At 54.7% G+C, this 21,133-nt stretch overlaps 5 protein-coding genes across 23 annotated transcripts in view; 4 read left to right on the forward strand and 1 right to left on the reverse strand.

Annotated features, from left to right (window-relative positions):
* NOTCH4 (notch receptor 4) overlaps nt 1-4,135 on the forward strand; it is a 29,763-nt gene extending 25,628 nt beyond the window's left edge. For 5 of the 18 annotated variants that reach the window (XR_012433963.1, XR_012433964.1, XR_012433959.1 and 2 more), the window contains 7 exons: nt 143-362; nt 553-625; nt 724-862; nt 1,374-1,669; nt 1,896-2,043; nt 2,552-2,649; nt 2,828-4,135. Coding sequence is in view for 12 of the 18 variants with exons in the window: in XM_005553392.4 (XP_005553449.3) it covers nt 143-362; nt 553-625; nt 724-862; nt 1,374-1,669; nt 1,896-2,043; nt 2,552-2,649; nt 2,828-3,541 (1,688 nt within the window). In the remaining 6 variants the exon portion in view is untranslated. Of the gene's footprint in view, nt 1-142; nt 393-550; nt 635-723; nt 863-1,373; nt 1,670-1,895; nt 2,044-2,551; nt 2,710-2,827 lie in introns of those variants that run through there. The other 13 variants (XM_045390633.2, XM_045390637.2, XM_045390635.2 and 10 more) reach the window with 6 other exon arrangements.
* Nucleotides 4,136-6,312: 2,177 nt separating this feature from the next.
* Nucleotides 6,313-8,464, forward strand: GPSM3 (G protein signaling modulator 3). The gene is made up of 4 exons (XM_005553395.4): nt 6,313-6,758; nt 6,979-7,081; nt 7,321-7,520; nt 7,725-8,464. Exons 1-4 carry the CDS (start codon nt 6,717-6,719, stop codon nt 7,860-7,862), a joined length of 483 nt encoding a protein of 160 aa, XP_005553452.1. The 5' UTR covers nt 6,313-6,716; the 3' UTR covers nt 7,863-8,464.
* Nucleotides 8,465-9,050: 586 nt separating this feature from the next.
* Nucleotides 9,051-14,474, forward strand: PBX2 (PBX homeobox 2). Of its 2 annotated transcripts, XM_005553407.5 has the most exons (9): nt 9,051-9,536; nt 10,426-10,499; nt 10,717-10,964; nt 11,056-11,246; nt 11,429-11,564; nt 11,809-11,962; nt 12,318-12,406; nt 12,527-12,613; nt 12,747-14,474. In XM_005553407.5, exons 1-9 carry the CDS (start codon nt 9,316-9,318, stop codon nt 12,837-12,839), a joined length of 1,293 nt encoding a protein of 430 aa, XP_005553464.1. In that variant the 5' UTR covers nt 9,051-9,315; the 3' UTR covers nt 12,840-14,474. The 2 variants fall into 2 exon arrangements, with proteins under 2 accessions (XP_005553464.1, XP_015305066.1); XM_015449580.4 differs by lacking the exon at nt 12,318-12,406 and having other exon boundaries at nt 9,234-9,536.
* Nucleotides 14,475-14,956: 482 nt separating this feature from the next.
* On the forward strand, nt 14,957-18,518 carry AGER (advanced glycosylation end-product specific receptor). The gene is made up of 11 exons (XM_005553399.4): nt 14,957-15,039; nt 15,223-15,329; nt 15,460-15,652; nt 15,820-15,884; nt 15,998-16,085; nt 16,176-16,358; nt 16,501-16,631; nt 16,811-16,952; nt 17,555-17,581; nt 18,027-18,153; nt 18,264-18,518. Exons 1-11 carry the CDS (start codon nt 14,967-14,969, stop codon nt 18,358-18,360), a joined length of 1,233 nt encoding a protein of 410 aa, XP_005553456.3. The 5' UTR covers nt 14,957-14,966; the 3' UTR covers nt 18,361-18,518.
* Nucleotides 18,519-18,712: 194 nt separating this feature from the next.
* Nucleotides 18,713-21,079, reverse strand: RNF5 (ring finger protein 5). The gene is made up of 6 exons (XM_005553397.4): nt 20,864-21,079; nt 19,944-19,962; nt 19,740-19,852; nt 19,572-19,626; nt 19,377-19,494; nt 18,713-19,274 (listed from the first exon to the last, which is right to left on the reverse strand). The coding sequence occupies exons 1-6, from the start codon at nt 21,001-21,003 to the stop codon at nt 19,177-19,179; spliced, it is 543 nt and encodes a 180-aa protein (XP_005553454.1). The 5' UTR covers nt 21,004-21,079; the 3' UTR covers nt 18,713-19,176.
* Between the last annotated feature and the right edge of the window lie 54 nt (nt 21,080-21,133).

Consider the following 21,133-nt stretch of genomic DNA (forward strand, 5'->3'; position numbering starts at 1 on the left):
ACCTCAACCTATATTATCATCCCCATTTCGCAGATAAAGAAACCAAGGCAAAGACAGGCTATTAAACTTGTCCAAAGGTCTCCCAATAGTAATCAGTCTCACCAGGAGTGGCCTCTCTTTGTGACTCTGTCTCTCCCACCAGCACCCCCTGCCAACCAGCTTCCCTGGCCTGTGCTGTGCTCCCCAGTGGCTGGGGTGATTCTCCTGGCCCTAGGGGCTCTTCTCGTCCTCCAGCTCATCCGGCGTCGACGCCGAGAGCATGGAGCTCTCTGGCTGCCCCCTGGTTTCACTCGACGGCCTAGGACTCAGTCAGCTCCCCACCGACGCCGGCCCCCACTGGGCGAGGACAGCATTGGCCTCAAGTGAGAATGAGGAGAAACCCAGGCTCAGGAAGGGAAGTCTCTCCTATGGTGATATTTACAATTAGAAAAGATAAGAAATACTATTGCAGAAGTCAAAGATAGGGGAAGGGGGGGGGGAACCCTACTGGAAATCTTGGAGACCCTGATGGTCATAATTCCGTGTAACCTCTACCCACCCATTTCCTTCCAGGGCACTGAAGCCAGAGGCAGAAGTTGATGAGGATGGAGTTGTGATGTGCTCAGGCCCTGAGGAGGGAGAGGAGGTGGGCCAGGTGAACGGGCTGGGGCAAGTATGATCTGGAAGTGACGGAAGGGTTGAAAGAGCAAATCAACCTTCACTGATCCTTGCTTTTACCCAAAGGCTGAAGAAACAGGCCCACCCTCCAAGTGCCAGTTCTGGTCTCTGAGTGGTGGCTGTGGGGAGCTCCCTCAGGCTGCCATGCTAACTCCTCCCCAGGAATCCGAGATGGAAGCCCCTGACCTGGACACCCGTGGGCCTGGTATGTGAGTCAACCCAGACCAAGAAAAAAAAAAAAAAAGTCTTTAGACCCTATTAGAATCAGAGAGTCCTTTAATATCAGAACTAGAGGAACTAATTTTAGACTAGTGCCTTAGAAAAATGATTCTCAAAGTGTGGTCCTCAGACAGCAGAATCAGCATCACCTGGGAATTTGTTAGAAATGCAAATTATTGGGCTCCACTACAGAGCTACTGACTCAGGAATTGAAGATGTTAGGCAATCTGTTTTAATAAGCCCTTCAGGTGAATCTGATCCAGACTCGTTTGAGAAAACCACTGCCCTGGAATGTCAGAGAATTAAGCTGCAGGTTCCTTTTACAGAGGAAGAAACTGAAGTCAGAGAAAAGTAGAAAAGTCACTTGACTAAAGCCACACAGAACCGGAACTTAGCTTCCCAACACCTTATGTTTTGATTCTCTCTGAGCTTACATGTTGTCCCTTCCCCCTTGTTGTGTCATTTAGATTGACCCATTACTCATGTCTTACCAACAGATGGGGTGACACCCCTGATGTCCGCGGTTTGCTGTGGGGAAGCAGAGTCCAGGACCTTCCAAGGGGCATGGTTGGGATGTCCTGGGCCCTGGGAACCTCTGCTGGATGGAGGGGCCTGTCCCCAGGCTCACACCGTGGGCACTGGGGAGACCCCCCTGCACCTGGCTGCCCGATTCTCCCGGCCAACCGCTGCCCGCCGCCTCCTTGAGGCTGGAGCCAACCCCAACCAGCCAGACCGCGCAGGGCGCACACCCCTTCATGCTGCTGTGGCTGCTGATGCTCGCGAGGTCTGCCAGGTTGGCACACACTGAGGTCCCTACAGGGAATGGGGCGAGCTTACAAGTAAAGCTGGACAGAAGCATCCCCTAGAGTTTGACAAAGAGGAAACTGGTGTGATTGGGAACCTGACAGGGAAACTGCGGAGGATGGCTGAATATGGATTGCGAGTGCGGTTAAAACTGTAAGGAACTTGAGTTGGCAGTCCAGGGTACCCCAGGGGTCACTGGCCCTCTGTCTCCCCAGCTTCTGCTCCGTAGCAGACAAACTGCAGTGGACGCTCGCACAGAGGACGGGACCACACCCTTGATGCTGGCTGCCAGACTGGCAGTGGAAGACCTGGTTGAAGAACTGATTGCAGCCCAAGCAGACGTGGGGGCCAGAGATAAATGGGGTATGTAGAGGAAGGAGTGATGTGTGCTGTAGAGAAGTTGAGCAGATGGGGTGGGAGATGGAGTGCAAAATATAGGTGCAGTGGAGGGGCATTCCCTCTCATCCTGCTGTTAAGGCTGTCAATCTGCGATGTGGTGGAAATACGGGCCGTGTGAGTTCCCCCCCGCCCCCCAACTTCTACCGTCAACACCACACTGGCCCTCTGCTCCAGCTTACTGGGGAACTGGCATGGAAGAGAGTGTCTGTGGAAAGTGGGCGGGATCTCGTCGGGGGAGACAGTTTCCCAGTCTCACCGACCCCAGAACAATGCCCCATTGTCCCTCCCGCGCACTGGTGACGTCACCAGGGCAACACTTCCTGCAGGCCGGTAGTCTCCTGGGCAACGCTTCCCGCCTTTGAGGGACCAACCGGCCCAAATAGCCCTTCCCCCAAGGACAGAACCCGTGGGAAACCGGAACCCAGGCGTCTGGCCCCCAACAGCGGTAACAACCTCCCACGTCGTCCCCTAGGGAAAACTGCGCTGCACTGGGCTGCTGCGGTGAACAACGCCCGAGCCGCCCGCTCGCTTCTCCAGGCCGGAGCCGATAAAGACGCCCAGGACAGCAGGGTTAGATGGGACAGAGGGCTTCCCACAAAACAGTCGGGCGCAGGAGAGATGGAAAGTGCGGTAACTCGCAAAGCCTGAAGGGAGAGGGGCCAGTGGTCACGTAAGCGAAGGTAGAAAGGCCCAGTCCTGTGGGCGTGGCCTGCCCTGATATCGCCCCTGGCTCTTTCCTCCTGTGCAGGAGCAGACGCCGCTGTTCCTGGCGGCACGGGAAGGAGCGGTGGAAGTAGCCCAGCTGCTGCTGGGGCTGGGGGCAGCCCGAGAGCTGCGGGACCAAGCTGGGCTAGCGCCCGCGGACGTCGCTCGCCAACGAAACCACTGGGATCTGCTGACGCTGCTGGAAGGGGCGGGGCCACTAGAAGCCCGTCACAAAGCCACGCCGGGCCGCGAGTCCGGGCCCTTCCCGCGCGCACGCACGACGTCTGTAAGCGTGCCCCCGCATGGGGGCGGGGCTCTGCCGCGCTGCCGGACGCTGTCAGCCGGAGCAGGCCCTCGTGGGGGCGGAGCTTGTCGGCAGGCTCGGACTTGGTCCGTAGACTTGGCTGTGCGGGGGGGCAGGGCCTATTCTCATTGCCGGAGCTTCTCGGGAGGAGGAGCAGGAGGAGGCCCGCCCCCTCGCGGCCGTAGGTTTTCTGCAGGCATGCGCGGGCCTCGGCCCAACCCTGCGATAATGCGAGGAAGCTACGGAGTGGCTGCCGGGCGCGGAGGCAGGGGCCCAACGGATGACTGGCCCTGTGATTGGGTGGCCCTGGGAGCTTGCGGTCCTGCCTCTAACATTCCAAACCCGCCTTCTTGTCTTACTCCGTCCCCGGAGCGGGGATCCCCTCAACTTGACTGGGGTCCCCCAGCCCACCAAGAAATGCCCATAAACCAAGGAGGAGAGGGCAAAAAATAGGAGAATACATGGTAGGGAGGAATTCCAAAATGATTACCCATTAAAAGGCAGGCTGGAAGGCCTTCCTGGTTTTAAGATGGAGCCCCAAAAGTGAAGGGCTGTGAGTTTAGTTTCTCTCCTAAAATGAATGTATGCCCACCAGAGCAGGCATCTTCCACATGGAGAAGCTGCAGCTCTGGAAAGAGGGTTTACGATGTTAGGATGAGGCAGGCCCAGTCCTCCTCCAGAAAATAAGACAGGCCACAGGAGGGCAGAGTGGAGTGGAAATACCCCTAAATTGGAACCAAGAACTACAGGCATATGGGATGTAAGATGTTCTTTCCTATATATGGTTTCCAAAGGGAGCTCCCTTCATCCATTGTCCCCACTGCCCACAAATGGCTAACAAATATTTATTGGACACCAACTATGTGCCAGGCACTGTGTAGATGCTGAAAAGTGGCCAAGGGCCGCCCCAGCTGATGACTCCTTGCATTCCCTCCCCTCACAACAAAGAAACTCCACTGCGGGGATGAAGCGCTTCTTCTAGCCATTGCTATCACTATTTAAGAACCCTAAATCTGTCACCCATAATAAAGCTGATTTGAAGTGTTACCTTTTTTTGGAGGAGTTGGGGAGACGAATGGGAAAAAAGATGGGAGTGACTGCATAGTGTCAGCATTTTGTGCTTTCAGCTCAGCATTTGCATTGAATGGAGGATGTAAGTATAGTTTAAAAGCAAGAATAAGTATATTTAGGGGCCCTATGATAATTTAGGGTATTATCTGAAAGCAAGAGTCTAGTAGCCAAGGGAGAACCCACACACACACTAGGTCAGGGGTCCCCAACCCCTGGGCCGCAGACTGGTACTGGTCCATGGCCTCTTAGGAGCTGGGCCACACAGCAGGAGGTGAGCAAGCATTACTGCCCAAGCTCCACCTCCTGTCAGATAAGCATAAGCATTAGATTCTCATAGGAGCTCGAACCCTATTGTGAACTGCGCATGCAAGGGATCTAAGTTTCTTGCTTCTTATGAGAATCTAATGCCTAATGATCTGGGGTGGAACAGTTTCATACTGAAACCAGCCCCCCATCCCCACTGACCATGGAATAATTGTCTTCCATGAAACTCTTCCCTGGTGCCAAAAAGATAGGAGACCACTGCACTAGATGATGCACACACTTTGTCCCTCATCCTAGGGCTTTTAGTTATGGCCACTTAAGAGATTCCTAAGGCCACAAGTCAAGTAGATGGAGAGAGTGTCTTAAAGAAACTGTCCACCTTGCAGCAACAAGTTGCTAGGTTTGAAACATGGAGTCATGAGGCATTTTGAAAGCCAATAATATCTACAGTTTGTTGAGTATCCACTATGCATCAAGTGCTTTATTACATTTAATACATCAACTCTATGAAGTAGGTGCTATTAAAACCCTATTTCACTCTTTCAGAAATTGAGGCACAGAGATCTGCCCAAGATTGCAAAGGAATAAGTGGCAGGACCAGATCTCTTCTTCATCACATTTCACATTCCAAATCACTCAGCTATAAACTCCCTAACATGACAGGCTGCCATTTAGAGGTACCAAATGGTTGTCTGCCCTGCTCCTTCCTTGATGCCAACCAACCTGATTAGCATTGATCAAAGACCAAGCCAGAGAGGTAGTCCTCTCCCTTTTCGATTTCATTTCATTTCTTTCTTTTTCTGAAACAGGGTCTTGCTCTGTTGCCCAGGCTGGAGTGCAGTGGCACAAATGGCTCACTGCAGCCACAACCTCCTGGGCTCAAGCAGTCTTCCCACCTCAGCCTCTCATTTTTCCATATCTACATCTCTTATACCCAAAATAGGTTTTCCCTTGCCCCTTATCTGCACTAAACTATAAGTTTCCAAAATGAAGCCTTCCTGTACTCTCACATTTGGTACACATCTTGTCTCCTGAATAGAGTGTATATTTTATTTTATTTTATTTTATTTTATTTTATTTTATTTTATTTTTGGAGACGGAGTCTCGCTCTGTCACCCAGGCTGGAGTGCAGTGGCACAATCTTGGCTTACTGCAACCTCTGCCTCCCGGGTTCAAGCAATTCTCCTGCCTCAACCTCCTGAGTAGCTGGGACTACAGGCGCATGTGGCCACGCCCGGCTAATTTTTTGTATTTTAGTAGAGACGGGGTTTCACCATGTTGCCCAGCTGGTCTCGAACTTCTGAGCTCAGGCAATCCACCCTCCTCGGCCTCCCAAAGTGCTAGGATTACAGGTGTGAGCCACAGCTGCCAGCCATCTCCTGAATAGACTATAAATACCTGAAGGTCAGGGATTATTCAATACATATATATTGAATACTTAATACGTGTTGGACCCATTGCTAGGGTTTTGTTTTTGTTTTTTTTTTGAGACGGAGTCTTGCTCTGTCACCCAGGCTGGAGTGCAGTGGCCGGATCTCAGCTCACTGCAAGCTCCGCCTCCCGGGTTTACGCCGTTCTCCTGCCTCAGCCTCCCGAGTAGCTGGGACTACAGGCGCCCGCCACCTCGCCCGGCTAGTTTTTTTGTATTTTTTAGTAGAGACGGGGTTTCACCGTGCTAGGGTTTTATGTATATATTTGAGAGCTCCACATCCCTAGGTCTGAATCCTCTACTTCCCACTGGAACCATGCCCCCTCCCAGACCCAGTAAGTAAGAGGGAAGATGGGGAGGGCCAAATCCTACAGCAGGGTCTATCTCAGGGAGGGAAGGGACCTGGTTGGGGGGAGGGGGATTCTGAGGAGTGAAACCACTTCCTGTGTAGCTAGTTCCTGTGTTGACAGAAAGAGCAGAAGAGGAGGTGGGGTGGAGGGAGCAGAGTCAGGGATTAGGGGGCTACTGAGGCTCTGGAGATGAGACTGCCAGGAGTCCTTCCCCACCATCAGCCCCCTCCACTCCTGCAGCTGGAGGAGTTTTTCCCAGTCTCTGTGCTCCCCTGGGGTGACAGAGACTGAACAAGATGTTTGGGTGGGAAAAGAGAATGGAGGAAGTTGACAGGGATGGGCGGGGCCCGTGGGGGGGCTGACCAGGAACTCAGCTTCCTGCTCAGTACCCAGGCATCCAGCCCCCAGCTCACCCCCACCCCTTCCAGCCCCCACTCCCCTCAGGAACCCAAGGTTCCGGCCCTCCTCCCAAATCCCAGCCACCCCTCCCCCACCAGTTTCTCCCCTCCAGGGGATGGAGGCTGAGAGACCCCAGGAAGAAGAGGATGGTGAGCAGGTGAGCTGGGCACGGGGTTGGGGAGGCTGACACTGGGAAAGAAGGGAGGTGAGAGGATCTGGGGCAGAAATGTAGGGACACAGGGGCCTTGAAAGGCTTGGGCAAACTGAGGCAGGAACAGAGACACACAGAGAGGAAACGGGCCACTGACCTAGCCCCTGTCCACTCCACCCACTTCAACCACCACTGCTTGACTGGAATGGACATATTTTGGCATCAGGGCCCCCCTCAGGATGAGCAAGGCTGGCCCCCTCCAAACTCCACCACTCGGCCTTGGCGATCTGCTCCTCCGTCCCCTCCTCCTCCAGGGACCCGCCACACAGGTACCCCTACCCACCCAGGGAGAGCCCTGACCCTGGTGCCCACATCCTGATCCCATTACCAAGGCCCAGTCCATTGTGGGCCCTCTCCCCACCTCCTCCAGACTCCCCTTGGGATTACCCATTGCGCCGCCTCTCCTCTGACCCAAAGTCCCTAATCACATCACCCTATCCACACTCCCCCACGGCTCCTGTCTGCCAACCTCTCTGGGTCTCTGAGCCCTCCACACCCCTCTCCCCAGCACTAGGACCCCGCTCGGCCTCCCTGCTCTCCCTGCAGACTGAGCTCCTTCTGGACCTGGTGGCTGAAGCCCAGTCCCGCCGCCTAGAGGAGCAGAGGGCCACCTTCTTCACCCCACAAAACCCCCCAAGCCAAGCCCCTGCCCCACTCCGTCCTCTTGAGGACAGAGAACAGCTTTACAGCACCATCCTCAGTCACCAGGTAAGACATCCCCCCAGGAGGCAAACCCAGGCCTCCTGGTCTCTTGGCCCTGTTCTCTTTTGGGTTCTACTCCTGCTTCTCCCTAGGCACCCCATCACCTTCACAGGTTTCCTATATGCCTCCCCATACCAACCCTTGATCCTCTCAAGAACCTCCTCCCCTCCGACCCTCACCAAAGCTCTTCCTCTGCCTCCACTCCTCCAGTGCCAGCGGATGGAAGCCCAGCGGTCAGAGCCTCCCCTCCCTCCAGGGGGGCAGGAGCTCCTGGAGTTGCTGCTGAGAGTTCAGGGTGGGGGTCGAATGGAGGAGCAAAGGTCCCGGCCCCCCACACACACCTGCTGAGACTTGAGCCCCCAGCCAGCCCTTCCTCGCCCCTGGTCTGAAAGCTGGGCAGCCTATTGCATGCCCTCAACTCTTGCTTGGCGGGGGTAACACAGACTGAAAGACGCAGCGCAAATCTCAATATTCATCGCCCACATCACCTTCCTTGGGAACTGGACGGGGTGAAAGGCCTCAAACTCTGGGAACAGGCGAGGTGGAACGTGGATTTAACTCCCCCCTGCACAGGTCCATGGGAGCTTGAGGCAGTAAGGGGGATCCCAGGCACCCATCTCAATGAGTGGCTGGGAGTCTTTTCCCTAACTTGTGGGGACACCACCAATTGTCGAGCTACTAGGCACTAGGGTCTGAGGGCTCAGGCCTCCTCCTGAGAGGTTATAACCTGAGAGACAGCTCTACCCTTCCTCCCAGTAAGAAGGGAAGGTGGGTGGGCACCTGAGAGATTAAGACTATTCTCCCAGTCCCACTACCAGCACCCCCCATCCCTGAGACTGAGGGGTTTAGAGGCTGTGAATGGACCTTCAGCCCTGCCCACCCTCCCTCCCCACTGCTGCTGAGTCTGTCCAATGTTTTGGTTGTGTGAATAAATGTAATACCCCTCTGGACTGAAGACTGGTGTCTGGGGGACCAGGGCGGGGTGAAGGGTAGGAAGGTGAGGCCAGAGGCCGCCTCTCTCCCCAGTCTGGCCAGAGGCCAGCTCCCCTCCCTGGCTGGTTAATTACTGGCTCATTAAGCAGCGGCTGGAGACCTCCCTAATTATCTCCCCCAGCCCCCCTCTCCTGGTTTTAATTAAGTAGAACAGGGAGGGGAGTCATTAGAACAAGAAATATGAACTGAGCTGTCGGTGAACCCAGGCATTCCAGCGGCGTGAGTCCACATCGCCTAGATCCCTGATTCAGGACCCAGGTGGCAGACCCCCGCAGCCGCCAACACGCCCCCACTCCCAGGCCGCGGAAGTCCAGCCAGGGGGCTTTCCCATATTTTTCAGATGGCCCGTCTCCTCCCCTCAGCCCCTCTTCCCTCTCCCCTCCTCCACTCGGTCTCAGTTCCTCTGTTTCTGTGTCTCTCTCTCCGCCCCCAGCTCCTCCCTGTTCCTCCTCTCTTCTCCCCTCCTCTTCCTCCCCGGCTCCCCTCCCCCAGCCTCCCTCCCTCGCTCCCCCCCTTCTCCCTCCTCCCTCCTCCCTCTCTCTCACACACACCCCCGCTTGGGCCTCCTCTCTCTCTCCGGCTCCATTTTCTCCGCCGCCGGGGGCCGGGGTCTCCTGTGGGGGGCCCAGCCGGTACCCCAGGTCTCCCTTCAGTGCCAGGGTGAACCCCCGGGGGAGCCGGGAGCCGGGGGCAGACGGGCGGGGGTTGGGGCGGAGGGAGCAGCGGCCCCAGCGAGTTTGGGGGGAGAAGTAACCAGGCGGGGGGGAGGGGCGGAGCAGGGAGGGGGCCTCAGGGCCCCCCCCCAGCTATGGACGAGCGGCTACTGGGGCCGCCCCCTCCAGGCGGGGGCCGGGGGGGCCTGGGATTGGTGGGTGGGGAGCCTGGGGGCCCTGGCGAGCCTCCCGGTGGCGGAGACCCCGGTGGGGGTAGCGGGGGGGTCCCGGGAGGCCGAGGGAAGCAAGACATCGGGGACATTCTGCAGCAGATAATGACCATCACCGACCAGAGCCTGGACGAGGCCCAGGCCAAGTGAGTGCCCCCACCCCGGGACCCCACACAGACCCAGCAAACCCCGTTCACATGCTTTGAATCTACTGGGAGCCCCCCAACTCCAGGGCCCTCTTCCAGGATCCAACAGCTCTCTTCTCTCATTCCTGGGAGCCCCTAGAAAAGTGATCCCTCTCAAACCTCCCTTCACCCCCAGGCCTTGAAACCTTCACAGAGGGAACCCCAGGTGGCCCCGCTCCCCACTCCTAACCTTTTGCTGACCCCCACACTCCCCTGGAACAGCCCCATCTCCGGGAGCCCCCTCTGGCTCCCAGACTCAGAAACTGTTCTTGGGCTATGTTATCTTCTTCCCTAACTCTCCACCCAGCCCCTTCATTCTGTCCAGATGTGGAGACCTCCACACCCTCTCCAGAGCCCCTAAAGCTCCTCTCCACGGCTCAGCCAGACACTAGGTGCATCAAAGCCTCCCACCTGCTCAGCCCCAGGACCCCTTCACACACACAACACTGATGTCCCCAGTTAGCTCGGCACCCCCAGTCCCGCTCTGCCACCTCAAACTCCGACTCTTCTCAACCCCAGCCTCAGTCTCTCTACCTCTGAAACCTACCAAGTCACTTTCCTTTCTCCATCCACTCCCAAATTCCTCCTCATACTTTTCTAGACCATCTCCCAAAGCCCCCGGCCTTTAGCCTGCTGCCTGCATCTTCCCTGTGTCACCCTGAAGCCGAGCAGCTTCCCCATGCTCTGGGAGCTGATCTTTTCCCAAGAACTCCCCTCCCCAACTCCATTCCACCCCCAATCCGCTTCCTCCCTCTGCAGATTGACCCTCCTCCCTCCTTGTTCTCAGGCCCCCTGCTCTGTTTCTCTAGCTCCTCAACTTTTCTCTTTCCCCACTCCCACTCCTCCCAAGGAAACACGCCCTAAACTGCCACCGAATGAAGCCTGCTCTCTTTAGCGTCCTGTGTGAAATCAAGGAGAAAACCGGTATGTGGGCCCTCCTCTGGTTGCTCAACTCTGGGGACACAAATCTGTTCATTATAGGGCTAGAGTGTGACAGCTTGGGGGCCTGAGGAAAGTGAGGAGTCAGGGGCACTGGGGAAGGAACCAAAGCCTGGGAACTTGGCTCTCCAGGAAGCACCAGGAGGACTGAGCACTGGGTATGGGGTCCCTGGGTCCTTAAGTCCACTCGCCTGCATGCTAGGCCTCAGCATTCGGAGCTCCCAGGAGGAGGAGCCGGTGGACCCACAGCTGATGCGCTTGGACAACATGCTTCTGGCAGAGGGTGTGGCTGGGCCCGAGAAAGGGGGCGGCTCAGCAGCAGCAGCTGCAGCCGCTGCAGCCTCTGGGGGCGGCGTGTCCCCTGACAACTCCATCGAACACTCGGACTATCGCAGCAAACTTGCCCAGATCCGTCACATATACCACTCGGAGCTGGAGAAGTATGAGCAGGTAAGGAGAGGAGGGTGGAGGGAAGGGCTCTTGCAGGGGAATCCCATGGCCAAAGGGCTCCTTCTCAGCAGCCCACTGGCCCCCACTACAGGCATGTAATGAGTTCACAACCCATGTCATGAACCTGCTGAGGGAGCAGAGCCGCACCAGGCCCGTGGCCCCCAAAGAGATGGAACGCATGGTGAGCATCATCCATCGAAAGTTCAGCGCCATCCAGATGCAGCTCAAGCAGAGCACCTGTGAGGCTGTCATGATCCTGCGTTCCCGTTTCCTGGACGCCAGGTGGGCCCAGGGACCCGAGCTGGCCCCCAGCACTGGGCTCCTTCCCATTCCTCTCCAAGACCCTTAGCTGCCATGCTGCACAACGTGGTACTCCATGACAATGGTGACTCTGGGGTCATGCCATGTAACAGCCCTGCCAGGACACCAACACCCTCCTCACCGCTCTTCTCCCTTCTCTGTAGACGAAAGCGCCGTAACTTCAGCAAACAGGCCACTGAGGTCCTCAATGAGTATTTCTACTCCCACCTGAGTAACCCATATCCCAGTGAGGAGGCCAAGGAGGAGCTTGCCAAGAAGTGTGGCATCACCGTGTCTCAGGTATTATGGAGGTTTCGGGAGGAGTTGTCAGGCAAAATGCACGCATCTCAGCTAGGTGCAGTGGTGTGTTCCTGTAATCCCAGCTACTAGGGAAGCTGAAGTGGGAGGATCACTTGAGTTGGAGACCAGCCTGGGCAACAGCATAGTGAGACCAGAAGAAAAAAAAATGCTGTCACTCACATCTTATTCAGTGAAGGGCTTCGGAGGCAAATGTTTCTACCCGACCCTCCTTTCTGCCCCACAGGTCTCCAACTGGTTTGGCAACAAGAGGATTCGCTATAAGAAAAACATCGGAAAGTTCCAAGAGGAGGCAAACATCTATGCTGTCAAGACCGCCGTGTCAGTCACCCAGGGGGGCCACAGCCGCACCAGCTCCCCGACACCCCCTTCCTCTGCAGGTGGATCCTACTGTCACCCCGGCTGACTGTTTTGCACACTTCCTGCTTTTGTTCCCACTTCCTACCTAGGCAAGATCATAGCAGAGAGGGGGCCTTTTGGGGTGACAGGGACCAAGCTGAGATAGGCTGGAGATGTCAAGGGACAGAGGCCACTCCAGTGAACTTAGTTCTGCCTTTCTTCCCACGGGTGGCCATGGGAGGCTAAGGAACAGCCTGCTCTTTCTGCGTGTTGCAGTGTTGTTTTGTGGATAATTGGAGTATAGTAGCACGTCCCCACAAGAGCTGAGAGTTGTGGTTCATCCCCTTTCTACCATCACGGGCTCTATTACACTCTTCCCTCTCTGCCCCCCACAAGGCTCTGGCGGCTCTTTCAATCTCTCAGGATCTGGAGACATGTTTCTGGGGATGCCTGGGCTCAACGGAGATTCCTATTCTGCTTCCCAGGTCAGATGCCCATCTCCTCTCCAGTAGGGCTTTCCCCAACTCCATTTCCCCTACTTGAGGATCCAAGACCTCTTTCCTCTGAGTTCTCTTCACTGTCACACCTTCCTCCGCTGCCTGCAGGTGGAGTCACTCCGACACTCGATGGGGCCAGGGGGCTATGGGGAGAACCTCGGGGGAGGCCAGATGTACAGCCCACGGGAAATGAGGGTGAGTGGATCCTGAAGCCCCTCTCCGTCCAGTTCTCGCAGGACAGAGGGGCATTCTCCCTAGTAATGTTGTGCCCACACAGGACTCCCGGGGCCTTGTCTGTTTTCTATACTCTGTCTTTCTCTTCTTCCAGGCAAATGGCAGCTGGCAGGAGGCTGTGACCCCCTCTTCAGTGACATCCCCAACGGAGGGACCAGGGAGCGTTCACTCTGACACCTCCAACTGATCTTGCCCCTCAGGGTCACAGGGGTGGGGGCTCTCACAAGGCGACTCTTGAAGAGGACACAGGCTTCCAGAGGACAAACCCCAAATACAGGAGAAGCACAAGACAGAGAAGGGCCAATGGGGTCATCCCCTCCCTAACTAGACTCTCTGTGCTGGGGGTGCTAATTACATGGCAGGAAGAATGGGGCCTCTAAGGGGAATGTGGGGTCTGTCTCCCCCTTTTTTCCATCTTTTTCCTCTCTCGCTTTCTTTCTTACACAGAAACATACATATACCCAGAAACCTATCTCTCAGACCCCTTTTTCTCCTGTCTTCCCCTCTCTCCCTCTCCCACACCTCACACACATACTCCCACTTGCAACTATTCTGTTTCTGTCTCTGGGCTCCCCCACTTTCCCTTCCCCACCCCACTTATATGTTCTGGAATCTGTGGAGACGCCAGCCCTGCCCAACCAGAGATGCCAAAAATGGGGACATGACTTCTGGACAGAGGACATGGGCCACGCCCCCATGCATCCCCACCCCCGCCCCTCCAGACGGCTTACTTACCTCATACGCAGCTCATCTTAAACCAATAGAATCGCTCGGTGGACGAGAGTGTCTGACTCAGATATCTACCTCGGAGGGAGTTTCTGCTACTTTAGGGAATTATTGACTGGGCTTTGGGGTTGAACTTTTTTTTTTTTTTTTTTAAAGAAAGAAAAAGAAACCCTGGAATCCATCTGTTTTTTTTGTTGTTGTTGTTTTTGGTGGTGGTGGTGGTTCTTAATTTTTAATTTAGTTTGGGGAAGTAGCTTTTTTTTTATAAATATGTTGATTTCTTGTCTTTTTTTTTTTTTAATTTCTTACTTTCCCATATTAGGGGTGATAGCCAAAGGGGTCCTGGTAAGAGAAAGGGGGGACAAACAGAACTGGTGAAGAGGCCCCCCTGGTCCAGGCCTGTCCATCAGGAAGTAAATTTTACAGGGCACCAAGCTTTGCCCCCTAAAATCACTTACGTGTTCTTTGCTCATGCAGGCAGTTTCTGCCGCATTTGGTGTGGAGGCAGTGAAGGGCTTGCCCTGCTGGCCTCTCATCCCCCTTCTTCCCACAAACCTTGGGCAGGGCTGGACTCAGTAATTTTGAGGAAATCGAAGATGCCATCTTCCCCTGTGAGTGACATGTCTTTAATTTTTTTAAAAAAAACTACTATTTGAAAATTGGAGGGGGAAGAATGGGAAGGGAGTTATTGCCAAATATGTTAAATATGGGTTGGGGTGCTTGTATATGTATCTTCCTCAATTTCCCCAGAAATGAGGTATCTTTTTGTCACACCAAAATCAAGTGGTAGGGAGAGGGAGGAGGTTGCAAAAAGCCAGGTGTGGGGGAAAAGTAAAATCAACACTGTCCCATCCTCAGCCCTAAACCCTACCATCTGATCCCCTCAGACATTCTCAGGATTTTGCAAGACTGTCAGAGTGGGGAACCCCTCCCATTAAAGATCTGGGCAGGACTGGGGACAGGTTGGAAGTGTGATGGGTGGGGGGGTGGGAGGCATGGGCTGGGGGCAGTTCTCTCCTCACTTGTAAACTTGTGTAGTTTCACAGAAAAAAAACAAAATGCAGTTTTAAATAAAGAAGTTTCTTTTTTTCCTGGGTTTAGTTGAGAATTTTTTTCAAAAAACATGAGAAACCCCAGAAAAAAAAAATATGTTTTCTTTCACGAAGCTCCAAACAGGTTTCTCTCCTGTCCCCCAGCCTTGCCTTCACGATGCAGTCCCAATTGCACCCTTGCAAACAACAGTCTGGCCTGAACCCTATTGATGCAACCTTGCCCAGTCAACATGGGGCTCCAGTGGGTCACCAGGCAGCCCTGATGGACTGATGGAATAAATAGGATAGGGGGCTCTGAGGGAATGAGACCCTAGAGGGTACACTCCCCATCCCCCAGGGAAATGACTGTGCCCAGAGGCTGGTAGTGCCCAGGGGTGGGGTGATAATTATTTCTCTAGTACCTGAAGGACTCTTGTCCCAAAAGCATGAATTCCTAGCATTCCCTGTGACAAGATGACTGAAAGATGGGGGCTGGAGAGAGGGTACAGGCCCCACCTAGGGCGGAGGCCACAGCGCGGAGAGGGGCAGACAGAGCTATGAGCCTGGAAGGAAGCAGGATGGCAGCCGGAGCAGCAGTTGGAGCCTGGGTGCTGGTCCTCAGTCTGTGGGGTGAGCCACTCCCCCCACCCCACTGACCCTTCCTGCAGAAAGCACTTGAACCCCATACCCCAATTGCCCTAGAACTTTTCCCAGAACCCAGGGAACTGCTTTTCAAGGTCCCTCACGCACCCTGTTCAAATTTTGTTAGCCCTCATTACCTTCCTGCCCCTCTACCACGGTGCTGTCTCCCAGGGGCAGTAGTAGGTGCTCAAAACATCACAGCCCGGATCGGTGAGCCACTGGTGCTGAAGTGTAAGGGGGCCCCCAAGAAACCACCCCAGCAGCTGGAATGGAAACTGGTAAGTGGGGATCCTGTTGCAGCTTCCCAACTTCCAGGGAGACCAGCAATGATTCGGATCCCTGTCACTCTGCCTCACAGTACTTTCCCAAAGGCCTTGCACTGTTTAGGCCCTGCTTCTCTGCTTCTAGAATACAGGCCGGACAGAAGCTTGGAAGGTCCTATCTCCCCAGGGAGGCCCCTGGGATAGTGTGGCTCGTGTCCTTCCCAACGGCTCCCTCTTCCTTCCGGCTGTCGGGATCCAGGATGAGGGGATTTTCCGGTGCCAGGCAATGAACAGGAATGGAAAGGAGACCAAGTCCAACTACCGAGTCCGTGTCTACCGTAAGAATTCCAGGGCCTTCTCCAAGGCCCCCTCTCTTATCTCAGAAAAAGCCTTCAACCCTAGCCTTGGCCCATGAGGGCCTCTGACTTCTACTGGCCCCATTTCCACACACACAGTTTGAGAACCTTCACAATTACAGCCTCTGATTGGATTTTTCCTCCTTCAGAGATTCCTGGGAAGCCGAAAATTATAGATTCTGCCTCTGAACTCACGGCTGGTGTTCCCAATAAGGTAGTGAAAGAAAGGAGAAGTAGAAAATGGTCCTGTGAACAGGAGGCGAGTGTGTGTGGGTGTGTGGCATCTCTCATTTTCAAAGGATTCTGAGGTCACCACTCTTTCCCCAGGTGGGGACATGTGTGTCAGAGGGAAGCTACCCTGCAGGGACTCTTAGCTGGCACTTGGATGGGAAGCCCCTGGTGCCTAATGAGAAGGGTGAGTCCAAAGGTGCCCCCCAAGCTGCCTTCTCCCTGATCTCACTCCCACACCCACCCTGGGATAATTTGTCTTATCCTCCTACCATAGGAGTATCTATGAAGGAAGAGACCAGGAGACACCCTGAGACGGGGCTCTTCACACTGCAGTCGGAGCTAATGGTGACCCCAGCCCGGGGAGGAAATCCCCATCCCACCTTCTCCTGTAGCTTCAGCCCAGGCCTTCCCCGACGCCGGGCCTTGCACACAGCCCCTATCCAGCCCCGTGTCTGGGGTGAGCAGAGGTGGGGAGGGCTCCAAGCTCATGTGAGTGCATTCTGAAAGTCGGACCCTTAGGGAAAGAGGGAGTCAAGCCCATGGCCACTGGGATCACTCACAAGTGTAACTCTCCACCTCATAACCCTTCCAACTCCCAGAGCCTGTGCCTCTGGAGGAGGTCCAATTGGTGGTAGAGCCAGAAGGTGGAGCAGTAGCTCCTGGTGGAACCGTAACCCTGACCTGTGAAGTCCCTGCCCAGCCCTCTCCTCAAATCCACTGGATGAAGGATGTGAGTGACCTGGAGAGAGGGGCTGGGAGGTAGTGTGAACCATAACTAGCAACAGGGAGGGCAGAGGGCTAACGAGGGAAAGGCAGGCTAGGAGCTGAGGAGGAAGAGAGGGTATTTGAAGATGTGGAGACAAAAAGACAAGAGTTTTGAAATAGTCTCCTCTCCCCTTCCCCCACCAGGGTGTGCCCTTACCCCTTTCCCCCAGCCCTGTGCTGATCCTCCCTGAGATAGGGCTTCAGGACCAGGGAACCTACAGGTGTGTGGCCACCCATCCCAGCCACGGGCCCCAGGAAAGCCGTGCTGTCAGCATCAGCATCATCGGTGAGACCTCTCTCCAAGCCCTACAGACCCTGGGGCTAGGGTGCAGGATAGCACAGGCTCTAATTTCCTGCCCCATTCTGGCCTTACCCCCAAGAACCAGCCCACCTCTCCCTCCGTGCACCCACACCCAAACCTCCCCTGCCCCACCCAAATTCTGCCAAGAGAGCAGCCAAGCCTCTCCCTTCTTCCCTCTGAACTAAAAAAAGGGAAAGACGGCTGGGCACAGTGGCTCACGCCTGTAATCCCAACACTTTGGGAGGCTGAGGCCGGTGGATCACCTGAGGTTGGGAGTTCGAGACCAGTCTGACCAACATGGAGAAACCCCATTTCTACTAAAAATACAAAATTAGCCAGTTGTGGTGGCACGCGCCTGTAATCCCAGCTACTCGGGAGGCTGAGACAGGAAAATCACTTGAACCCGGGAGGCGTTAAGTTGCGGTGAGCCAAGATCCTGCCATTGCATGCCAGCCTGGGCAACAAGAGCGAAACTCCATCTCAAAAAAAAAAAAAAGAAAGGGAAAGACTCCACTGGAGCTCCCACTAAATAACCCTCTCTCAACCCGAAGTCTTCCTTTCTGACTGGATCCAACTTTGTCTTCCAGAACCAGGCGAGGAGGGGCCAACTGCAGGTGAGGGGTTCGATAAAGTCAGGGAAGCAGAAGATAGCCCCCAACACATGTGACTGCGGGGATGGTCAACAAGAAAGGAATGGTGGCCGGGCGTGGTGGCTCAAGCCTGTAATCCCAGCACTTTGGGAGGCCGAGATGGGTGGATCACGAGGTCAGGAGATCGAGACCATCCTGGCTAACACAGTGAAACCCCATCTCTACCAAAAAAAAATACAAAAAACTAGCTGGGCGACGTGGCGGGCGCCTGTAGTCCCAGCTACTCGGGAGGCTGAGGCAGGAGAATGGTGTAAACCCGGGAGGCGGAGCTTGCAGTGAGCTGAGATCCGGCCACTGCACTCCAGCCTGGGCAACAGAGCCAGACTCCATCTCAAAAAAAAAAAAAAAAAAAAGAAAGGAATGGTGAGTGGTGGGGGCTGTGCTCTCAATTTTCCCTGTCTCCCTACAGGCTCTGTGGGAGGATCAGGGCCAGGAACTCTAGCCCTGGCCCTGGGGATCCTGGGAGGCCTGGGGACAGCCACTCTGCTCATTGGGGTCATCTTGTGGCAAAGGCGGCGACGCCAAGGAGAGGAGAGGTGAGTGGAGAAAGCCAGACTCCTCAGACCTAGGGCTTCCAGGCAGCAAGTGAAGAGGGGTGGGGGGTGGAACGACAACGTGCAGCATTCTCCACAATCTTCCTCCTCAGGAAGGCCTCAGAAAACCAGGAGGAAGAGGAGGAGCGTGCAGAGCTGAATCAGTCGGAGGAACCTGAGGCAGGCGAGAGTGGTACTGGAGGGCCTTGAGGGGCCCACAGAGAGATCCCATCCACCAGCTCCCTTTTCTTTTTCCCTTAAACTGTTCTGGCCCCAGACCAACTCTCTCCTGTATAACCCCACCTTGCCAAACTTTCTTCTACAACCAGAGCCCCCCACAATGATGAGTAAACACCTGACACATCTTGCTCTCGTGTGTCTGTGTATATGTGTGTGAGACACAACCTCACCCCTACACCCTTGAGGGCCCTGAAGGAAAGGGACTCACCCCCACACTTCCCCCACACTGCACCAAACATCTACTCAAGTTGGGGAGAAGATGCTTCTGTCAAGAGAGGGAGGGAGGAAGGTGGGGGGCAAACTTGGGAAGAGATCCCATCAACACATTTCACCTTTTTTATTGAATTTGTATTAAAGGAGGTAGTAAGGGGGAGGAAGCACTTAAGAATCAGAACCCATATTAGACTCTGGGGAGTGAAAAATTAAATTAAATCAATAAGATGGGAGTGGGGGAAGAGTCAGAGGGAGCTTTGCCCCCCTTTCAAGATCAAATCAAGAAATCAGGGAAAGCAAAGACTTAGAAGAGAAGAAAGACATTCTCTCAATCCATCCTCCTTCCCCAGGGCAGAGAATTATAATGTTACTGAGTGAGCTTCTGAGCAGAAGGCTCTCCCATCTATGCACAGACTTCACTCCTCCTCCCCAAGCTTTCCTGGAGAATGTCCAGGGCTGGCCTTAGCCAACAGAAATAGAGAGGTCAAGGGGATCCATGAGTAAGGAAGGGTCAGCAGGGACCCCCAATACTGATTCTCCTCTGGCTGGAGGTGGGCAGGAAGGAGACATAGCTCAAATACTGAGCAGCCAAAAAAAGAAGAAGATGGCGAGAAACAGGAAGAGGGAATCCTGCCAGCTGGAGGCCGGGTGACCCTGTCCCAGATCCACACCTGTGGGAGAGAGGAAAGCTGTGGAAGCGTATGCTTCTAGGCTGGGAGGGGGCCTGAGGGGATTCACAGGGCTCCCTGATGGGAGCTGAATGTGACTCTTACCTGTACCCCGGCGGAAAGGCTCATGGGCATTGAAGACGGTGGTGAAAAAGCCAAAGGGAAAAGCACCAACACCAAATGAGAAGTGGAAGCCCCCAGTATCACCAAATGGCTGGAATGCCTAGGGAGGTAGAAAAAGTCAGATGGGAAGTCGGAAAACCTGTCAAGGAAGGGACACAACTGGACAGGAAGACTCACCCCTCTGCTCTCTGGAGCTGGTCTCTGGCCCTGGGGGCGGGGTGGAGTTTTTAATCTGAGGAAGAGGAGAGAGAAAGTTAACAGAGAATTTTCTCCTGTCATCTTCCACACCGTTTTCCAAGGGCAGAAGCCTTCAATCTTCCCTGAGCAACACCTCCAGTCTCTCACCTGGGATCCTGGGGCTTTTGGCTCCCTCGCCCATAAAGCGGGACAACCTTCTCTCTGCTGATCCCAGCTTTACATACTGGACACTCTTGCCGCTCTGGCCTTGTCTCCAGCCACTGGGGAGAAAAAAAGTGGTTTCCAGTATACAAGAGGGTCTTCCAGCTCCTCAGACCTCCCCATTTCCCTCTTCATCTCCCGAGTACGCACCTGATGAAGACATGGCCAACTGGATGGGGGAGGAAAAAAAAAAGTCAAACTAGCTACAGAAAAGAGAGACACAGACCCCCAGACTTCACAGAATCCCATCTCACTCCTCTTTCCAGGCAACCTGCTGTTGCTTTTCAGATTTTCTGCAACCTCTACCATGCCAGCCAACTTGGCCTTCCTGCTTGTCTGATCTTCCAACATCTAAAGCTCTGTCCATCCTCAACACACTCAACCCTCTCCTTTCTCCTCTCCCCAACAAACACGTACAAATTTTCGTGCCCTCTCTTTTCTGCCTTTCAAGTTAATTTCTAATTCCCTTTAGCCACCTCTTTCCGGGTTTCCGCTTTTCAACCCCAACCCCATCACTCCAAACCAAACCCCTTTACTAGCACATTCTCCCATTACTCCTTTTCCTCACTTTCAAGCTCAATAATGTCCCTGTCTTTACGACCCTTTAACCTTTCAAGTCTGCCTCTCCACAGTGCCTTCGTACCAGCCCCCTCCCAGATCTCATCTGAATGTGATCCATATTTCCTGGTTCTCCCCGACTCAACTGATGCGTGCCTCCCCTTAACCTCTGTGTCTCATCTGTTTCCACCTGCACAGCTAAGACCCGTCGCTTCTCTGGGGTAAGGTGGCTCGGGTCTCACATTGTCCCGCCACTCCCCGCCCCACCTCCTCTTCTCAGCACATCACATGCCCCCGCTCCTGGTTCCTAAGACCTTTCTTTCCACAGATCTCGACCGTAGAGACATTATACTCCCACCCACACATACCAGCAAAGTCGTATGTCTCCTGTCGGGCCTCACCTATGGGAACGTGCCCTCCGATTATCTGTATGACTGTATGATTATTCGCTCCTAGCCTCCCCAGTATATAAGCGAGACCCACCGCCTTCCGCCCCTCTCCTCGATTCTCACCAGTACAGGTGGCCACACACACTGACCACAGCTTCCCGAGCAGTCTCCAAACATATATTACATTCGAAGGTCGCGCCCGCCCCGCCCCGCTCGCGATTTGGCCCTTCGGGGCCCCCGTCCTCCTCCTCCGCTGCTGCCATGGCCGGTTTTGTTTCGCCCCACGTACCCTTCAGTCCCCCCAAATACACATACACACGCCCCAACAAACCAGAAACCACCTCCTGCCCAGGATCGTTGGGCAGGCGTGAAGGTTTCCTAATCACTATTGGT

This window comes from Macaca fascicularis, chromosome 4, assembly GCF_037993035.2.
Source record: "Macaca fascicularis isolate 582-1 chromosome 4, T2T-MFA8v1.1".
Lineage (NCBI taxonomy): Eukaryota > Metazoa > Chordata > Mammalia > Primates > Cercopithecidae > Macaca > Macaca fascicularis.